The sequence below is a fragment of the Ambystoma mexicanum genome, chromosome 10 (assembly GCF_040938575.1).
Source record: "Ambystoma mexicanum isolate Mex_15411 chromosome 10, UKY_AmexF1_1, whole genome shotgun sequence".
Lineage (NCBI taxonomy): Eukaryota > Metazoa > Chordata > Amphibia > Caudata > Ambystomatidae > Ambystoma > Ambystoma mexicanum.
The window spans coordinates 1515447363-1515469749 of record NC_090932.1 but is presented as its reverse complement, the minus strand read 5'-3'; the positions used below and the strand labels follow the sequence as shown (position 1 = coordinate 1515469749).

The 22387-nt window shown below is 45.2% G+C and overlaps 1 protein-coding gene across 1 annotated transcript in view; it reads right to left on the bottom strand.

Moving 5' to 3' along the window:
* The window catches only part of DNAH10 (dynein axonemal heavy chain 10), a 2725177-nt gene that overhangs the window by 1194971 nt on the left and 1507819 nt on the right, over positions 1–22387 (bottom strand). Inside the window, exon 38 of the mRNA XM_069619694.1 lies at positions 7476–7594. Within this exon, the coding sequence (XP_069475795.1) occupies positions 7476–7594 (119 nt within the window). The remainder of the gene's footprint in view (positions 1–7475; positions 7595–22387) is intronic.

Here is a 22387-nt window from a genome sequence, read left to right as displayed (position 1 = left end):
CATTCTGTGGTTGTGGTGCCTTTTTCTCAGCAACAACAAAGGACAGTACTCACCCGGTCGATCTTCTTCGATTCTCAGATGAGTTGGATTGTGTCTCTGGAGGTTCACCTGTAGCTCAGCAAAGACTCGGATGGATTCGGCCTCGCAAAGACAATGTACTGCAAATGGGTTGGAGGTCTCCTGGTATTCACGGTCTGCAGCTCTGGAAAGGCACAACACCTCATGTGATGGCAAAATTGCAGTTGGTCCCACGAGCCAAAGGGAAATAATCGTCCTCTTCGGAGATCCTCTGATGAGTAGAAATCGGGGTCAGGACAGCAGTAGTCGCTTCACAGTAATGCAAAGGGCCTGCAGGCGTCTCTGGGCATCTTCTTCTTTGGTTACTTCAGTTTCCAGTGGTTGACTTGCCTTTCACCTCAGGAACCTCACCTTTTATTCAGTTTCAGCAGACATTCCTCTGCAATCTCAGTTTACAGAAAGGGGCTGGTGGCTGTCCAATCAGGACAGCCAGCGCACCAGTGCGCACTGGTTCCATTCAAGCACTCAGGCACACAAAGGGCAGGGGAGTGAATAACTCCCCCCACACTTCCTGCCTGCCCCGACACACTGGAGCCTAGGCGGGGACACCCAAGGGTTCCCGCCAAAGGCGAAACACACACACAAAGACCCCCCTCCCCTTACCAGAACAGTAGAAGAAGGGCTAACAAAGATCAACCACAACAGAAATGGCGAAAAAAGAAAGGTACCACCATGTTAGAGCATAGGTGACCCTATAGTGCACAACTGAGACTGTGAATACAGTCTGCAGTAAAACATAGCACAATAGTTGGTAGAACACATCCACTGCAATGAGCCATAACTATAGGGTTGTCTATGTGACTAAACAGTCACATGAGCATAGACATGGGGGATACTAGGTATCCCCTTGGCACTCCACATAAGGTGGTGTGTGCTAATCTGTCATAGTATACATTTTTAGGAGGGATAGACAGTATCCCTCTATCCATAAAACTGTAGTTAGTAGGGATAAGAAAAGAATCTCAAAGGAGATCCCAAATGGTTCCCAGCAACAATGCCTGTAAGTAGCTGTGTGCTGCAAAAGTTAAACACAGATGCCTTAAAAGAGACATGGAGGAAAGTAGACTCCATAGTAAAGAACATCGTTCCAAAGGTCAGAGCAAATAAGAATGAATGAGTGAAAAAAGGCTCCACTCATTCAGGATAGAGAAAAGGTCCAGAAGTCCAGCAAGAAGTGCTGGGGGTCTCACTAGGAGATGAGGATGTAGCATACAAATGATACATCTCACTAACAGGTTGATACCGATTTAAGGACTTTTCACCAGGTCTGCTGTTCCCTTATTCAAGGAGGTGTGCCCATTATCTAGTTCTAGGTGATATTTCCGGTTTATAAAGGCTGCACATCAAAAAGACCGATTTATTTAGCATGATTTTGTGCTTCCTTTAAAAGTGGAAATAGCACACTACTGGTGGGGTTTCATGCCCTCCAGCCTACCTAAGGGAGCTGTATCCTTGGCAAACCCTACCCCAGACACAAAGACCCATACACACAAACATGCATACACACATATTTACCCGCTCCCCCTCCCTCTACCTTCCACACGCCACACACCTTTCCCCTCCTCCCCCACAGACACATGCAGATACTAACTCACACTCTCACACAGCAAAAAGACTTGCCTCAGGCACACGCATCTCTCCTCTTTTGGTCTGGTCACGCCAGTCTGTTCTGAGGTGTCTCCAAGTGGTCTTTCTAAATAAATTTTATTTTCTCTGTTTTTTTTAATTGAAACATTCACTACACACAAAGTATGTTCTGTAATGCCCATGCACGTTTGACTCTTTCCTCTTTTTAGCTTATCTCATGATTCTTGATGACTTCAATATCTGGGCAGAATGGCCTCTTCTTTCAACTTTTTTATTTCAGTATGTATCCGTACCTACCCACCAGGCCAGACACACAACTGATCTCATATTAAGTGCAGATCCACTTTTTTTCATTTGCCTGCTCTGTTCCATTTGTTTGGCCTGATCACAACTGCATCATTTTCTGTATAGCATCCTCTCCAGCCTTCTTGTCTCTGATGTCCTACAAATTCCCCTCTGTCCATTTCTAGAAATCACTGGTCACTGTGCACCTCCTCCCTGCACTTCTCACCTCCTCGCCCTCATCTCCAAGTGTCCTAGAGGCAGGTGTTCATATCTGTAATGATTGGATTACCTCGAAGCTGCATTGCCTTATTCCTGATAAAACACGCTTCTTGTATTCCCAAAAGTGCACATCCCAAGTAGTTCTCTTCTGACATTGGCACCCTCTAAACTGCCTGCAAACATGCTGACTGTCACTGATGCAGTTCCTATGATAGCTTTGCCAAACTATCTTATTAGGATCATGTCTCTATAGAAAAACTATTTGTGCTAAATACAACTATTATTTTTCTCATATCAAATGTGATAATAATTGTCAAAAACAACTTATTACTATCTGACATTAACTCTTTCTCCTTGGTGGCGTCTATTGCCATTGTGCCTTGCAGTGATCCCGGCAAGCAGCATTCAGCCATTTTTCAATTACAAACTCGCCTTTATTCCGTCTAATATTGTGATGAACACTTCTCTCCCTTCTGTGTCTCACTTGTCCCCTCTCAAACTCATCTTCCCGGAGACCTCCGTAAAATCTATCTTTAACACTTAGCCCCACTTTACCTTAATGAGCTCCTTTGCTAAAAATGTAATCTGTATCCGCCCTGGATTCATGCCCTGTCAAATGTTTGAAAACTTGTGTAAGCGCTATCATTATGAAACTGGGACTGTCTTGCTTGCTTTCATGGATAACATCTGGATGAGAATGGACAAGGTGGGTGTCATAGGCCATATTAAGCTTGATGTGTACAGCATTTGAGACCATGGACCATGACACCCTGCACAACTACCTCTAAAACCCTTGCATCAGAGGTATCATTAACTCCTAGTTTGCCTCTTTCTTCAAGGATCAGACACAATCACGCCCCCTTTTCCCCAACATCTTGCACACTTGTGGTGTTGCTCCAGGCTCCTCTTGTTGGACTTTCTCTGTATAACGTTTATAAAAACCTCATGCCTGTCTCACTTCCTATTTTAGATTCTCTGTCTACAGCTATGTAGATGATACAGAGCTCCTAGTCCATCTGGACAGACAGCCTGGTCTCCTTTAGCTTTCAGTCTCTTATGTCTGCTATTTTGCACTAGAGGGTGCCAATTTGCTAAGGTTTAAATCAGAAAAGACGGAAGTGATTGTCTTTGGAAGCAAGCGTAACCTCTAGGATGCTCAGTTTTGGTATGACGTTCTTGGGTTTTGTTCCTGCCGTTCTTTCTGCTCATACTATTTTTGTGATCTTTGGCAGATCTTCTGTTCCCCTCCCTTTCCAGCCATTGTTTGGCAGCCTCCGCACTTATGCAATTTCATCTCGACTACTTCATATCCTTGTATCTGGGCCTGCCTGCATATTGCATAATTCAACCACATCTCTCTGAGCAATCTCGCCAACCTTCCAGAAAGGCGGCTGTGCTTAGTCACTCCTAGATACCTCTTTTTGGAATTCTCTGCCAGTGCTCCATCCCCACTTAGCATACTTTTCATGATGAACTTAAGTCTTAGCTCGTTTCCTCGGACTATAACTGCTAGGATAAGACTGTCCTTTTTCTGGGGCTATCGCCTGTATCATACGAGTGTTCTACAAGATGCCATGGATCGAATTAGTAAAAGAACATTAAATTGGGCCTATTTACTTTTTTTGAAACCTGGCTATTTCAGGAGATTGCTTACGGTACAATATTCACAACTATATTAAGATCTCTGAAAAATGTAATGGAATGGGCGATTCGCCCTATGAATAGTGCTCCACCAGAAAAATCTAAAAAGAATTAATGCAGGCCAAAGATAGTTAATTTTACTACATACATCTATTATACAACTCTCTGATGCTTATTTTATTTGAGATGGCTGTTTAGCCATGATCCTGTTAGCTGGTCCATCTACGTATTAGTGAATATATAACACAGGAAGCAGAAGAAGCGACACTGAGCTATGATGCACAAAAATGCAGCATTCCTTATTTACAAAATACTCCCCAATGCCCCGCTATCCACAGACAAGAACATCTCTGGAGGAAATCACACTAGCAGGAAGAACTTATCATTCTGAAAACACTCCACTCGATTTGCAGGACTCTCACAAATCAAACTACTACACAACGATCAAGGAAGCATCCAACAAGAGCAGAGTTGTCATCCAAGCCATGATGTAGTGCATCACCCCCCCTTTCCAGACCTTAAATTATGACAATCCACAAACAAATACAATGCATGACAGCTGTTCCACACGTTTGCAACATAGCAAGATGGGCAGAATTCAGGAAAATGACTCCAGCAGACCTGACCAACACTTGTACAACCCTCAGACCAACCACCTACGCAGACAATATACACTCCCCTCCTCTATTGAGATAGCCCTCAGAAAAGAAGAAAATACACCACTCCTCAACATCATCAAAGCATCACTTAAGTATGGCACCTTCCAAGATAATCTGAACACTGGGCAGATTGTTCTCTTGCTGAAGAAGCTCTAAATCATCCTAGACAACCTGGCCAACTATTTGCCCATCAAACATCTATCTTTCTTCAGAAAACTGATGGAGATGACCATTGCCATCCAACTTCACAAAATGATTACACAGCACAATATTTTAAAAGAATACCAATCCTGTGTCCTATCATGTTGCAGTACAGAGACTGCCACCATACACCACTGACTGACAGAAATGAACCTTGAAACAGTCACACCACAACTCTCACTCAGCAAAACATCTCTCTGTCAGGATCCTAAAGAAAACCACAGAAGCTGCTGGCCCTGCGAACCATCTGAAGCGTCCAACCCACAGCCTTTCTTTGCACAGGCTATGTGTTCTTTGCTCGAAAGGGAAAGAGGAATGGGACAAAATAACAAATAGAACCTCACCTCTGACTTCTTTTAGACAAACAAAACCTGAAACAAGATGAGCATTAAATTACTCAACAATGCAATACCTACTTACTGCCTTTGTTACTCTCCCCCCACCTTATTTGACCATTGACATACCTGAAAACCCCTGCTAAATGTCAAAGGGTAGTGTATTGTTTAAGAAAATCTGTGTGATTTAAATTTACTGTCACTTTGGGGTATTTTGTCTTGAAAATCTATCTTCAGCTCAAAGCTATATGTTCTGAAGTTCAAAGACTACTGCATTGTTCAGTTTCTTGAAGTCTTACTTGTAAACTTGCAGCAACATTGTAACTATGTACATTACTATCTTGTTTTCACAAAACATTTCTTTGCAGATAATTGCTGATTCTGTTGTTCAGAACATGTCTAGTTCCTGATAACTGTTTGAAGTAGTCCTTCCTTGTTTTTCAAGGTTTTGCCGAACAAAGTTTGTGTTGCTGGTCCTTCTTCTATTTCCGATGAGTGCTACACAAGATGTTGCTTTTCACCTGCGCGCGTGTCATCCCAGAAAGGATGCGCTGCCCCACGCTCATGTCATCCAAAAAATGAAATGCCACCTCGCACACCTGACAACAAAAAAATGAATGTCTTCTCGTGCTTGCACTCCCAACTTCCAAAGTCTGTCACGCGCACCAAAGAAACGCATATGTATGTTACTTCTTCTCTCCTGCTTGCTCTGTGCTTGCACTGCTTATCTCCTATACTGCTTTCTATAACAAGGCTGCGCCGTCTCTCACGCGCTGCTCATGATAGAAAATAAGTTTCCAACTTTAAGAAAACCCCATTCATAAAGAACAGATAATAGTTCATTTACAGTTTTTTCAGTTCTTTATCATCTTCAATAAAGTTCCTACATTGCTATGCTTGATTGATTTGTTTGGTCTGCCCATTAGTCAGAGGATGATATCCTGATGTCAACTGAACCTCAATTCCCAGGTCTTTACAGAATGCCCTCCAAAATGTTGACAAACTGTGATCCCCTATCTGAGATTATGTGTGTGGGTAATCTCTAATGTGAATGAAATGGGGAGCTTTAGTCAATGAATCTATTATCACTAACACTGCGGAACAACCCTGATCCTTGGGAGGATCTACTTCCTGACATCCTTGTCTTCCTCATAGACTGAGATTGTTCTAAACACACAACACCAAGAAGAACCAAATAGCATGATCCAAGCTCACTATTCTCCTTTTCAACTCTGTATCTAGCTTCAAAACAGTAGTACAAGGCTTGGTCATCACCCCTCCTAGAAGGTGGCAATGCCTTAATAATAATGTGGTTTTTATATACAGCGCTTTAATCTAAAGCGATTTACATAGGACATATTTACATACATTATTATTATTACCAAATCGAAATTGGTACTCATTTATCGATCTCAGAAGGATGAAAGTCTAAGTTGGACTTGCCGGGATTCAAACCTGCAGATCAAACACAGATCACAGCAATGAGAGTTTAACCCCTGGAGCCATCTTACCGGCTTACCTTACTCACAGGTATCCCAAAGGCAAGGCCAATGTCTCCCCCCGCCCCCAAAGTTATCCAGCATACAGCAGCACACCTCATCAATGTATTATGTAATTGCAACCATAGCACCCTCATCTTGAACAGAATCCACTTCAAGCAAGCATCTTGTTCAAGGTAGTCTGCATCACCTACAAAGAAGTCACTACCAAAAGACTGTTCCATCCGGTAGAGAATCACACCATCTCCGTAAGCCAACGTGCCCCCAGTGGCCACAACATAGCCACACTGGAAATCAAGAACGGTAAGAAGGAACAACTAGAAAACAGGCCGTTGAACCCTGTCTATTTAGAACAAGGTCAGACTGGACCCCTACATTTCAGAAAAGACCTGAAGATGCTATTCTTCAAATATCATCTTGTCAATTGCGGATTACTGTTCTCTTCCACAATCTCCACCATTTGAGCTACATCCTTGCCCTCTATCTTCTCCGGCAATCTCTGCATCCCCTGCACCCTACCTGTAACTCCTAGTGTGTGTCAACTTTCTACAGCGCTCAATTGTTTGCCAGTTAGGTTTGCCCTAAATAAATCCCATACAAACATATATACACAACATCATTCTTCCAGTGGCATTAAAACAGAAAACCTGACAGAACTATAAAATATTCAAAGGGTTACAGACATGAATGATGAAAAGGGGAGCATTATGGGTAGAGCGTCCTTATGGATAACTTTCAGTCAAGAATCTTGAGAAAGGTTTGGCCAATTAAACAAATGCAATTTGTCACAATATATATGTTAAAACCACATGGGTAAACTATGCAAAATTCATTAATAACTCTATTCTCCTGGTAACCGTGAGTGATACAAAGGTAATTAAATCAGGTTGTTGGCATTTTTCAGTAAGATACCTTTACAATTCCACATTTTCTACATGATAATGGCTGAAATCATTGCATTTTGTACTCACCTCGTCTGTGCCTGGGCCAGTGTGTTGATGACAACAGATTTCCCACCGCCAGTTGGTCCAACTATCATGGTGGTGTGGCGGGTCATCATTGTTTCATACATTTGAACTACTTTATCCACCTAGAAAAAAAGGAATTATAATAAAGATCCATCATGACACACCCTAAGACCATAATAAGTCTTAGAATATATTAGTAATATTTTCCCTTGAGCATAGACTAAGAAAAAATAATAACAGCGCAATAGTATGCTGTTGTGTTGTGGGACCTATTACTATAACTACAGGGGTTATTAATTTTATTAACTGATAAATACTGTTAATATGTCAGACTGTGCCACAATCAACAGCACCCACAGCATGGGTATCAAGAAGGGACAGGCTTGTGGAGATGTGTTAGACCCAGACATCCTCCTTTTAGCATCAGCCTTTCTCTCTCTCTGCAGGATCTAGGATCCTCACCCTCTTTTTCTGTCAGGCACTGACTCATCTTACTGTCACCCAGTGATTTCACATGATCCCACCCCCACCCCTTACTCTTAGGGATCCATTATTGGTTTTACCACTCAGCCAAATTCTGAATTTCAGAAGTGAAACTCCTTTTCTGCCATCTTCACGTGGAGGACATGTCCTTCACCCCAAGGTGTAATTGCAGGCAAATTTGCTGCATGCAGTAATATGGCATTTCCCCACTGAGTCGTATTGGAATCCAAAATGGGGACTAACTGAAGGGTTTACTTGACACTCATGAAGACCCTTCCCATTACTGCATGGTTACTGTATGTGGCAAAAGTAAACAAGCTTGGCAGTATTTTCAGAAAAAATACCACCAAACGAGGCCATTTCAACCAAAGTATTCAAGCACAGAAAGGGCATCACAAACAACAAAAAGGAAAAAGAATTCCCAGGGCAGTTGTGGCTCTCGTGCTTAACACAGCACATCAAAGTAGGCAGGCTTCATAAAATATGCTTGCACGCTAGCATTGGCTAGTACTTTTAAGGTGGGTCGAGTAACATTTGTATAGTACTCGACCTTGCTGGAGAGCGTAACCAGGATATTGGTTTTCAATCAATATTTTGCTTTGAGTGCATTTAATGTAATGATCATGGCAGACAACCTGGTAGCAGCAGTGCCCACAGTATGTCAATGTCCTATGTTGTTAATGTCAAAATAACGGTTTTCCAAACCTGCAGTTAGGGCACATGTGATTACCACGAATTAATTCAAGAATTTCTTCTGAATGGCAATCAAGTGGAAGCCTTCAAATATATATTTTTGAGATGTAATTGAAAATGTACATAGCTCTGGCTCCAGATCATATTTTTAGCCAGAAATATGTTATGCACTAGTTAACTGGTGCACACCATATGGCCCACAAGCCAGATTTATGACTTTCATAATTAAATGCAGCACACTTAAAGTGCTTAAAAAGCAGAAAAGCAGTTGAAAGAAAGCGGGCTGCCTTTCATTACGAAAGTCAGCAGCCTGCTTATTCGAGAAAATTGCTGGCTAGCTTTTGCCTCTGCACATGCATTACTTAACTGCATGTCTTCTAAGATACGTAGTGCGAGTACTGAGACAATAGAAAACCAGCAATATTCAAGCCATGCCTGCATAAATGGGCTAGTGCAGTCAGAGTCACTGTTTTTTTCCAGAAGATTGCCATCACCATGAAAGACCCTCACTTGCTGCAGTCATCTGGACCTACTGGTGTGCAGACTATCACTGGAGCCTTTGCCGCCCTGCAACCTTGACCTACCTGGAGGCCCTTTCAGCCAGAAGACATCAGTACAATTCCAGTGTTCAGAGAAGAGTTTCTCAGTTTGTGAAAGAAAAGCACTGTGGTTTGTTGTGGTTTTCTTGGGGGAATGTCTTTGAAGATGTCTGGGGCACAGGAATCTAATGGGCAGTACTCCTTGTTACTTTCTTTCACCAGTTTTTTAAAGCCAACTTCATTGATTGGCATGGATTGGTTAAGTGATTGGGTTGTTTTTGCAAGAACTGTAATCATTACAATCAATCTGTTCTGCATCTATGTCATACTGGATGCTTGTCGTTTTATTTTGGAAGTGGGTGGTGATATCATTGCACAGTTTAAGGGAGGGTCTGGTGTTGTTTTGCTGAAGGATGTAGCATTTCTCATTGCCTTGGTGATTTTGAAAATTTCTTTCTGTGTGTGAGTTGCCTTTCTGAAACGTTCTGTGCAGCACAGTTGTGCAGTTTGGCTGTCTTCCAGGATCTAGAGTAGCTGTTGGCCCCTACAGATCTCTTGAAACTCAGAGTCCTTGGAGGCTTTAGTTAAATTTCTCTGAAGCTCACAGCCCCATAAGAAAGGGGATTGGACAAAATAACAAACCTAGCCCACCATCTGACATTGTTACAGGAGCTAAAAGACATAAGGATAAAATACTTGTTAATCCCTCTGCTTTTTTTGGAATTACCCACCCTTCTGCTCCCCAGGAACTATATTCACCTGATCACCTCCGCAGAATTTCCACTGGGTGCTGGACTTGGAAATTAACCTCAGAGTCTGAACTTCCTAGACAAGTACTAATAAGTGTTTTCTTCTTTTCTGAAGCTGCTCCATTAGTTATAGAAATTTTTCCAGGCCAATAGGGAGGATAATCTATCATACCGGAGCCTCGTGGAGAATCTGAACAGATATGGTTACAACAGCTTCCCAACAATTGGTGGCGGTTTAGAGGAGGTAAGGGGATTACAGAAAGTGACAGGAGAAAGGGTGCCGGAGAGTACTAACGAGTTGTATTTTTTTCTCACTTCTCTGCAAATACCTTGTGTGAAGTGCAATATTTCATTATTTTGTCCCAATCCCCTTACCCCCTATACCCTGGGACTGTTGCACATTACACGCTCATGGGAGACTGTGGGGCCTGTGGCCGAGCCGTGACACAAATTCATCTAGCGTTTTCCAACTTCTTCTGGCGGTGGATGTTTGTCCTTTGTGCTTTGTGCTAGAGGAGCCTGCGAGTTGTTACATTGATAACAAAAGGCACCATATGCGGTTGTCGCTCCACAGAATGCATGGCAGGAGCTGTAGTTGCCAGAACTTCTTTGTAGAAAACTGCAATGAGTATAAGTCCAGCAGAATGTGCTGCTCCCTTGACCTTTGTTTAAAATGAACTTTGGCTATGTAGGAGCTGAACGTTTTGGCACAGTTTTCATTTTGTCCTTGAACCATATACTGCAATCTCCCAGAGTGATTAGGTGCTGGTGTTCCTCCATGAGGTTACCTACTGTCCTTAAGAGATCTTCTGTATATGAGCAGGAAGGAAAGGTTCGTTTGATGGTTGGTGGTTAGGTGGATGAGGAGTGCTTTGCATTTTGGGGTATCTATAGGTGGTGATATTGACATTCAGTGGTGTTTCCTGTCTGGCCACAACTATCCCTCCCTCCTCTTTCACCTACTTGGTTGGCATGGAAAAGTTTGGAATTGTTGGGCAGGTTTTTCTGTACTACCTCCTTGTCTCCTTCACTGAAGATCTTGTGAATATCCATTATGTGCTTAGAAACAGGGCAAGCCTTGATCAGGTTGTAATGCATCTTATTCTCCACCTCAGGGTCCCCCATCGGTAAATTGCTGCTCATTTAGGGATTCCACATGTTTCGATAATGAGTGCTATTAAATTTACCAATCATGAGCTCAGAGTGCAGGTTGGTTAGGAAAGATGAGATCCATATCTGAATAACCTCTGCGCTTCCAATAATGTCTGATTCTTATCAGCAATATGCCACTTTCTATGTTGCCAAACACAAAAGGGCCACCTGAACTATTGAGATAGATTTATACAAACATCTTTATGATAACAGCTAGGACCAAATACTTCTAGGTTGTGTGAAGGCATCACGGAGAAGGACACAGAACAGATTCAAATCTTTAAATTAACACTTTTATTAACTTAAATGTCAGGATGGAAAAAGGTCCATTTTGCCCTACACCAAGGTGGGATTTCCCTCCCTAAAGAAAACTAAGGAACATCTGAATCAAGAAGTCCAAAACCTATACATGCCCTCACATCTAATTGTATACAAAGTGCAGGGATATCAGCAAAGAAAAGAAAACAGTGTTTAATCCCCCAAGGTTCAGAGCTTCTTCTAGCTTGCAGCTTCTGTTCAACCCCCTTCCCCAAGTGTGAAAATAGTTGTATAACAAAGTCTCAAAATTCTCCTTTGAAGATCATGAAAAAAGGAAATAGTTTAAATAAATAATGACCCAGGGTTCTCTTCCCCAGGTTTAATGCTGCTCCCACCAAAAGCACCAGGGTTCCCTTCCCAAAGTTCAGAATAGTTCACAATGTAAGCACTGGAGTTCCCTTGCCCAAGTTCAGAATAGTTCACAATCTGAAGACTGGGTTCTCTTCCCCAAGTTTAAAATGGTTCACAATGTAAGCACTGGGGTTCCCTTCCCAAAGTAAGAATAGTTCACTATGGAAGCACTGCTCTCCTGTAGTACTTCAATTATAGTCTGTGTTCAATGGGGTTCCCCTCCCCACCTTTGTTTCACACCGATATTTATGAAAAATCCATCTGCATTGTTTTGATTCAATTTGAGGTTTAAAGAGGTTTAAGAATTTTATAAGGTTGAACAATGAATATTTTCACCATTGAAATGTTTGTTTCTCAGATCAGAACCATGCATAGCTGCTCCTTCTGCTTTAAAGTGCACAGTCCCTTTAACAATGTATACGTTTATATCATGGTACATTTCAATGAACAGTTCAAACAGAGACTTTTGAGAACGTGTTCTGTCCCATTGAGACGCAGACTCCAGACTCAGTGTTTGCTGTACCGGAAACAAGGGTGTCAGTGAGCTTACCGGCAACCTTGTTTCCAGTCCGGCAAACTCCTAATGAGGCCCATTGCATAGCAACACAGCTTCAAATCTTGGGCTTGTGCTGATAATCTGGTCCCTGGTATTAAACGCATTACAAAAGAACAATAAAAAAGGAAAAAAGATGATGGAGTTGAATGTATCTAAATCGTTCTACCTCTGATAACTTAAAACTTTTCTTTACACTGTGAAAATATAAGTGCTATACCTTCTTCATATAGATCTCTTAACCGTAGAACCCCACAATGTTCCCATTGGTCAAACACCCTTGCTTGCAAGCCCGGGGAAAACTCTGGATTTTGCAGTACTTGGGAAAGGTGCCTAGTCCTGACTTCAATCCAAACTGAGAGCAAGCTTTATCCCAATGATATAAAGGTAGAACTAGTGCATTCTACAAGGCCCCGTTGTGGGACCCTCGCGGCTTTAGAGAGGAATGGGAGGTGGATTAAGAGAAAAGGTAAGTCGACCTGTTTCAGTGCTTTCCATTTCAGATGACGTTCCTCTGACGCCCAATCCAACATTGGGGCAACCTGAGAAGCCTGAAAATAACACTGAACTGACAGGACTGCTAGCCCCGCCGCCCCATCTGCCTATATCTCAGAAGTATTTTGCTAGGAATTCTTGGGGGTTTACCCCGCCAAAAGGATCGCCCCACTGCTTTCTGTATTTCCAGTAGATCTCACTCGGGGGCAATAATTGGCAAGGCTTGGAAGGTGTACAGAAGTCTCGGGATTAAAGTCATCTTTACCGCGCTGGCACGCCCTAGCCAAGAGATCTCCTGCATCTCCCATCGCCAAAGTGTATCTTTGGCCTCTTTACAGAGTGTGGGAATATCAGCCTCCAGGAGAGCCCTGTAAGTATTGGTAATATGGATCCCATAATATGTGATTTCTCGGTCTCCCCTTTTAAATGGGAAAGCGGTTTGCAGAGTATGTTGGACCTCAGGAGGTTCCGAGATCATAAGCCCCATTGACTACTCCTGATTAATGCAAAAGCCAGATATTAGGGCAAATTCCTCAAAGAGCTTGAGGAGTGCCGAAAGTTAATTCAGATATTTTTAGAGAAAGCAGATAATATCATCAGCATATAATGCCACTTAATGTGTGTTCCCTCCATAAATTAGTCCAGAGATACAAGATGATTGCGTATCATCTGCGCCAGAGGTTCTATTGATAAAGCAAAGACTGAGGGGGGGGATGGGGAAGCCTTGCCTCGTGTCTCTGCCCAGGGGAATTAATGGCGATCTGAGGGCATTAACCTTAATACTGGTCGTTGGAATTTGGAATCAGTCTGGTTAAGGATGGGAAAAATCCATATGCTGGTAAGAGAGCATGTAAATAATCCCAGGACATGCTGCTGAATGCCAGATGGGCATCCAGGTACAGGAGGGACAAACCACCGAATATTCAAGGAGTTAAAGAAATTAGGTCATTGACCCTCTCAATATTATCATAGACACTTCTATTTTTAAGGAAGCCAGTCTGTCACTATTAAATATCTGTGGAAGGACCTCCCACAATATAGTAGCCAAGATTTTACTGTAAAGTTTTGCATCAGTATTTAGGACGGCTATTGAGTGATATGATGTACATTCCTCTGGATTCTTTCAAGGCTTTAACAATAAGGTTGTGGCTGATTGGGCCATAGCGTCCAACACCTTCCCCGACCTTTAGAAAGAGTTAAAGAGTTTAGTGGGGTGCGGTGTAAGAGAGCTTGCAAATGTTTTGTAAAACTTGTTCGTGAATCCATCTGGGCCGGGGGCTTTGCCTGTTGGGAGGGATTGAATTATTTGGAATACTTCTTGCATTGTTATCTCCCCTTCTAGTGCCTCTCTAACCTCTTCAGGAACCCGGGAAAGCTGTACCCGTTGAAAAAAATCACGAATGTGAGAGTGGTTCCCCTGGTGTGGGGCAGAATTCCTGAGAAAGAAGTTCTCTAGGACCTGTATTTTCCCCTTCTCTGTAATAACCTCTTTCCCCTCCGAGTCCCTCAATGCCCCCATATAATTGCGAGTGGCCATTTTCTTTAATTTGGCTGGCAACAATTTTTTAGCTTTATTCCCTCTAGAGTAAAAGAATTGCTTTGTCCGAAGTATTGATTGGGTGGCTTTCCCCATCAGGTGTGCCACTAAGGTCTGCTGGGATATCCTGAGGTCTCGTAGGCACTGCCAACTACCTTTCTCTATATGTTTCCTCTCTTTATGTTGCACTACTCCTTCCAGCATGGCTTGTTGCGGTTTATGGGCCTTCCCCCAAGCTACTGACTGTTCAATAATGACCCCGCAAGAACCGCCTTGCCCGCATCCCATATTATCCTAGAGTCCAGTTCCCCACTGTCATTATCATGGAAATAATTCCTTATAGCTTCTTCTATGTGGGCCCTCAGGGCTATATCAGTCCTTATAGTATCATTAAGACTCCACAGGAGCCTATGCTGCTGGGTGGTTTGGACCGAGTCTAGTGCTAGTCTAAGGGGGGAGTAATCTGACAGAGCCTTCTGTAGAATGTCTATCCCCTTAACTGCTGGGAAAAAAGTGTTGGAAACCAAAAACATATCCAGCCTAGACAAGCCTTTATGAACAGCCAAATAGAAGGTAGAATCCCTTTCTCCGGGATAGAAGAAGCACCACGCCTCCATCAACAAATGTTCCCGAAGGAATGTCATCATGGCGTAGAATTTTTGTTTGTCATTAAGGGTAGGGGCCAATGATTTGTCCATAACCGGGATTATAACAATTAAATTCCCCCCCTAGGATAATTTCACCTTGTGCGAATTCAGCCAAAGTACCAGAGAATCCCACCAAGAACTCCGCCTGTTTGTCATTCGGACCATATATGACTTCTAATGTAACGGTCATTCATGAGAGTATTAAGCAGTAGGAATCTCCCTTCCTTGTCTCTCAAGAATCCAAACACCCTCAAGGGAAAGCCTCTGCGGAACATGATGGCAACCCCCCCACTTTTTAAGGCCACTAGTGGCGAAATACAGACTTGGGTATGATCTACTAGACAGCCGCCTTTCATCCCCAGACAGCAGGTGGGTCTCCTGCAACAACAAAAAAAGATAAACAGGGCAGCTTCCGGAGAGGAGAGCCTATGCAACAATGCGTTACGTTTTACTGGTGAATTAAGACCCTGCACATTCAGGGTCAGGCAGAAAAAAGTCAGGGGATGACATCATGCTTTCCATTAGTCCACAAACCAACCAGGCTAGCCAGAACGGCGATTGGGAGAGTACTGTTAAAGTAGAATCGTTCACTCATTATTACCAAGATCCCTTGTGTGACCAAACATAAATAAAAAATAACCCCCCAGCTAACAATAGAATCACAACAAAGCACAACAAGCAATTCCTCATGCATTTGTAATAACTTTGAAATGGGCACAATTCCCTCAGGACACCCTTTTCACCCCCCTCCAAACCACGAAACCGTGCAACAGTAAATAACATGTTTGTGCCAACCTTGGCCGCATAGAAGCAAAAATTAGAATCGACACCCTGCGAAAAGTATTAATAACCACCTCGTAACAGACCAGCTGCAATGCATATTGTACTCAATGCTATACGGTCGGGGCACCTAGGGGCGGGCCCTTCTCAGTGTCAGGTGCAGCCATCACCGAGTTCCTCCTCCTTCGAGGTCTCCTGGTGCTGCTTCTGGGCTCCAAACCTGAATCGGTTCCTCTCCCCTCATCATTCAAGTTAGGACCTGGGGAATCGTCCATCAGTTCTGCTGCCACCTCCTCCGAGGTGATAGGTATATAGTTGGTTCTGGTATTCAAATCGTAGTTTACAAGGAAAGCCCCAGCAGTATCTTATATTACAGGATGTAGTGTCCTCCAATTTGCATGTAAACTCCTCCAATTTGCGAGAGTCCGAGGTGAAAGAGGTCCTGATACAAAGAAAGCTTTGCAACCCAGAATTCCACAAACTCTTTCCAGGCCGCCATCATGATTTCCTCCTTTAGATGAAAATAATGGACCCTTGTGAGTACATCTGGTAGTAAGTTACGCCCTTGTTGCATTGAACAGTAGATGCAATTTGTTCTATCTAGCTCCAGCAATGTGGTATCCAGGAGATCCAATAAAGATCGGAACAGGTCATATAATTATTCCGTCAGGTCCTGATCTTGTATATGATGAGGCACTCCACAAATGTGGACATAGTTTCTCCTCAATCTCTTCTCCAGATCCTCTGGGTTGGCCTAAATCAATTCTAGCTGCTCCTCAATGCTCACCACCCTGTTTGATAGTTCTGCCTGGCCGACCGTATTTTTTGGAATGACCCATTTTGATAGTTAAAAATCGATTGAATTGTACATTTGACCGATTTCGGCCCGTACCATTCGATCTTTGTTAAAATACTGAACATGGGGACCAGGGTGCTGCAGGGGTGTCCCCCGCTCCTCGTGTTCGTTATTTTTGGGCTTGGTGGGTTGCAGGGGTATCCCCCGCTTCCTCAACATTGGAGGCAGGGGGCAGAGAAAAAAAAAGAAAACGGGACCCTTCGGTGTCAAATCTGGCCCACGTTAGAGGGACAGATCTGACACCGCAGGGGTGCAGGGTAAGTGGCGGCGAGCAAGCAGGTAAGTAGTGGAGGGGCAAGAGGTGGTGTAAGGTATATTTGGGTTTGTTTGGCAGAAGTGAAAAGCGATTCGTGGGGAAATTGACAACGGTCAATTCCGCTGCAAATTATTACACTTCGGTCAAACAACCCAAAACCTGTATTTTTCTACGTCATTCACTCGTGATTCCAGGCCAAGTAGCTGAGAGTTGAGGTCTGCGACCGTCTTGACAAGTGTATCTTTCATAGATTTGATCTACATTTTCAGATCCTGTTTCAGGGTGGCAAGGATGTCAATCATGTCTTCCTTAGTGAACGAAGGATTTACATGGACAGTCCCATGAGGGGGAGAATGGACCTCAGCACGGACCTCTCACACACTCTTCTCCTTATCTGGCATGCCTAACAACGATTTGATGTTGCCCCCTTTGGCTTTGGCCCCAGCTTTAGCCATTATTGCAAAAGTTGATCAGTGCCCTAGGATACAGTGTTGCACCGGCCTCCTTGAGGATCCTTTTCTTGCTGGTTCCAGTCATGGTATTTCCTTCTGATAGCACTTATAGAACTGCAAATCAGGGGGGAAAACCAGGGGGCGCGCCGATGAAAGCAGCAGCGGCGTAGAGCTCCCGCTTTAGCCCCAGTAAAAGTGGACTGAGCCCCCACTTTGGAGCCCCCCTTCTGGCAAGTGTTACCCCCAAGAAGATGCCTATCAGGGGCACCTGAGGGCGGAAGAGTGGAGGAATACGACTCGGCGTTGTGCAGATCCATCAGACAAAGCTATCTCCGAAACCAAAAGTACTGCACGTCGGGATCAGGGCCGGTGGAGAGAGACACACGTGGAAGGTTGAACCAGGCAAAAGAGGCACAGAGGATCCAAATGGACTGGGAAGGTAGACCTCCCTGTGCCCGCGCCGTGGTAGACTGATCCCAGGAAGTGAAGTGTGCTCGGCGGAACCTCCCCGTCCCATCTACCAGCGGGGCAGCCGGCGTGTTGGGGAGAGGCCCCCTCCATTGTGTGTGGCGGCAGTGCAGGGGCTGGATCCACGCTGCGGGAGGCAGCAGCGGAAGACTGTAGCAGACTTAAGGTCGTTCCCCCAAACCCCAATGCCATCTGGGCGGCCGGCACTTCCTGGAGTGCCAGCAAGCATGGGAGAGGTATATCCCTCACCTGAGGAGACTATGGAAGTGGGCCCGCCGCGGTGAACTCTTAGCCGCGGAAGCTGAGCAGCAGATGGTAGGGAGGAGAGGAGCAGTGCCACGGCCATGCGAACCTCGCGGAGCCCCCTTCCCCCACTACAGGAACCCAGGATACAGGCCCCTGGAGGGGGAAAGTCAGTCACTAGGTGAAGAGTAGGGGGCCACCCACCCCCACCCTACCAAACCTCCAACACAGTCTGCAGCTGAAGGAAAGTAAAGCAGGCAGTGGGGGATGCAGTGGTAGAGAGGAAAAGGAGAGCCTGCAGACTTGAGCCTCAGGGGAGAAGCAGGCTCTGAATCAATCACCGACCTTCTTTGACTGGGACTTGGCCTGGGCGGCCCAGGGAAAACACTCCCCCACACTCGGGCCCAGGGAAAAATATCAAAGGCAGGATAGGGGAGGGATTGGCAGAGGTGGGGCCCCCAGGCTCATTCCTGGGGCATGCGCCGGCCTCAGAGAGGTTCCACAGCCAGGTCCTGACCCACCGAGAAAAAGCCTCAATGTGGAGTGGAGAGGGTGAAGACGTAGCGGGGGAGGAGGACCAGACTGGAGCACAGACACCCACCCACCCCTCACCTCTGCATGTTTAGTGGGGCGCGAGTACAGCTAAACAGATCGGCCAGGGAGGAGCCTGCTGAGGGGGATGCGGAAACCAAGTAAAGTAGCCAGGAGCTGGCCATATTCAGCCTCCAGTAAAACTGAGGAAGGAACGAGAGGTGACAGTGTAAGGGCCCCCTCTCTTACTACAATCCCCCAGCGGCCTCGAGGATTCCTTAAAAGCCAAGACAGCAACGAGAGAGAGTGACAGCGTTGGGGCCCACGGACCCAGGGACCAATACTAACTAGTGAGGCACACTGTGAGGTCACAGCCACAGTGATTTAATCTCGTCAGGGGAGATGGTTCCAGATGGGGTTGGATGCCAGGGGGGGAGGGGTGGAAAGGACAGGGGGGGAGTGGGTTCAGGGTTACAGAAGTTAACGTTTTAAATCAATGGTGTGGTACAGAGACACAGTTCAAAGGCTCCTGCAAGTGGCTGTGTCTCAGGAAAGAGGGGAAAAGATGGGTTGCAAGGGGAAAAGAAGATGTCTGGCTTAGGTGATATGCGGATAGGCTCCCTTAACGTCCGGTGCCTTAACTCACCCTCCAAAAGATCACTGGAAATACGTGAGTTCAAGAGGGCCAAGCTTGATTGGATGTGCCTAGAAGAAACGCATTGGAAAAAGAGAGGGGAACCCCGATTACGTTCCCAGGAGGTGGGGGAAGTGTTTATGGCCGCCAATGTCACAAAGAGGCATTTGGTTGCAATCCTTGTCTCGTCCAGGCAGAGCTTTATGGTGGAAGAGGTACTGGCCGACCCCAATGGGAGATATATGTTGGTGAAGGGTCTTTTGCACGGACCCAAGTTCACAATTGGCTCAATTTATGCCCCAAATGCACAGCAATGTGACTCATGGGAGAAAGTTTGAGATAAATGAATTCAATTCACTGAAGGTCAGCTAGTGGTGGGTGGAGACTTCAATATGGTGTTGGACCCGCAGGGGGACCGGAAGAGGATGAGGGGGGAAGGATTGAATAAGCCCAACCCAAGTGAATCGAAACGTTTTAAAGGGGTCAACAAGGTCCTGGTTCTGTATGACTCCCTCCGTTTCGGGGCCTGCAGGTGACCGGCCATTCACCTACTACCCAGCGGCCCACAACTACTTCTCGCGAATAGACTTGTTCCTGGTGGACAAAAGCCTGAGAGATCAGGTGCTACAATCCCAAATAGCACCGATCCTGTGGTCAGACCACGATATGTTCAGAATTATAGTCGATACAGGGAATCTGGGAACGCTCAGGGGGGACTGGAGATGCAATGACTTTCTGCTTAAGGACAAAGAGGTGCAGCAGGAACTTCCTATTCAACGACACGGGGGAGGTGAAAATCCAACCTGTCTGGGACGGTTTCAAAGCTACCATGAGAGGGACTCTGATGAGAATAGGCTCTGAGAAAAATTGACTCAGGAAGGAGAAGGAGGCACTCATGGGCAATATTTGTCACCCGCAAAGGCGAAAGAACTCTGAAAATATAAGACCCAATTAAAAGCTTTACTGATGCCGGAAATGGAAAAAAAACTCCTGTTCCTAAAACAAAAATATCATGAGAGGGGATACCGGGCAGATAGGATCCTGGCATGGAGGCTGAGGGAAGAGGAAAGGAAGAGAACCATAGCGGCTATAAGGACGGAGGAGGACCGTCTCCTACACGACGCCCAGAGTATAGGGAGCGAGTTTGTAGAAAACTATATAGAGCCCTTTACTCGTCTGAGTGGGTGGGGGAGGAGACCCAAATTGAGAATTTTTGGAAAAAGCTACCAATCCCTGGGCTCCCAAATGAGATAGCTGAAAATTTAGATAACCCCATTAGTGCAGAGAAAGTTGTGAAGGCAATTGCGGGAATGAAAACTGGGTTAGCTCCAGGGGAAGATGAATTCACCATAAAATTCTATAAATTATACCGATTCCTGCTGGTGCCACATCTAGCAAAGGCATTCAATGCTTGCTTAAAGGGCAAATAATATAATAGTTGCGATCCCAAAAGAAGGGAAGGATCAGACCAGATGCACCTCCTATAGGCCAATTTCCCTCCTTAACAGTGATGTGAAGATACAGGCAAAAATCTTGGGAACAAGACTGGAGGAGAAAATTCTGATGCTAGGGCATGGGGACCAGGTGGGTTTTATCAAGGGAAGGCAAGGGTCAGATAATATTAGGAAGACCATCAACCTGATCCATGGGACACAAAGGGGAGGGCTGGACGCATGCCTGGTGACTTTGGATTCAGAGAAGGCCTTTGATAGGGTTGAGTGGCCCTTCATGATGAAGGTCCTGGGGAAGTTGGGGATATGGGCAAACTTCCTGAAATGGGTAACAGAGCTATATAATAGGCCCAGGAAACGAGTGCGGATAAACGGGGGCTTACGGAGACCTTTGAGCTCACGATAGGCACCAGGCAGGGGTGCCCCTTCTCCCCGTTGCTGTATGCCCTCGCAATGGAGCTGCTAGCAATTGCAATACGGATGAATGACAAGATCAGGGGTATTGTGGGAGGAGAACTGGAATGTAAAATCTCACAATTCGCAGATGATGTATTGGCTTACCTCACGAATATTCAAGTCTCTCTCGCAGCACTAATGTCTCAGATAGATGAATATGGTCTCCTTTCGGAGCTCAAAATTAATGTGGAAGTCAGACATCCTGCAGCTACTGGCACAGAGCCTGCTCTTAGGTACAAAAAGAAGTTACATGGGAATGAAGGTCCAAAGAAAAAAGTATGATACCTGGGCATATGGGTGACAAGGGAGTTGGGTGATATGGTGATGGCTAATTATGAGCCCTTCCGCACGCAGCTATCGGCAAACATGAACCGATGGGGCCCATTGATACTGACATGGTATGGCAGGATAACCTCAATAAAAATGAATGTACTACCCAGGCTGTTATACCTGTTTACAGCAATTCCGAATCGCCTCCCAGATACGTTTTTCAGTGAGGTCACAGTAGAGCTCTGCAGATTTATATGGGGGAACAAGACCCCAAGAGTGAAAATGGCAATGCTAACCCTTCCGAGAGACAGCAGGGATTCGGGTTCCCGGACACCAGAAAATACTATCAGGCGGCACAAATCAGGAGGATGTTCGAACACATGGGGAAGGATCTGAGGACGTACTGGACCTACCTAGAGGATCTGGTAGCGCACCCTCTGAAGGTTAGAGACTACTTCTGGGGCCTGCTACGATTAATCCCGGAGCACATGAGGTCCCACCCAACGCTGGGAGTCTTGTGGTCAGTCTGGAGGGGCTCAAGTGAGACACAAGGGTTTACATCATGGCCCTCACCAATGTCCTCAATATGGGGTCCCCCATTTGAGTTGGGGCGACAGGCTTTCCTGCATTCACAGAAGTGTTCAGAAGCAGGTCTGGGAAGAGCGGGACAACTCTTCGAGGGTGGGTGCTTCCTGGAATGGGGTAAGGTGCGGGGAACGCTGGGAGGGGACTCCATCACAATTTTATATTACCTCTGCATTAAAGGCATGCTGACAGACCCTAAATGCTTAGAAGGGGTGTCTAGGGAACTGACATCGGTGGAAAAGGTACTGGACCAGTCAGTCTCGCGAAATGGAATACTCTCCAGACTATACAAGGCGATGAATGGAACCTGTTTACAGGGGAGGCAAACTTTCCAGAGGTATTGGGTGGAACTGGTAGGGGAGGTGATCTCTGAGGAGGAATGGTCACAAATATACAGAGTGGTCTTCCAGGGAGGG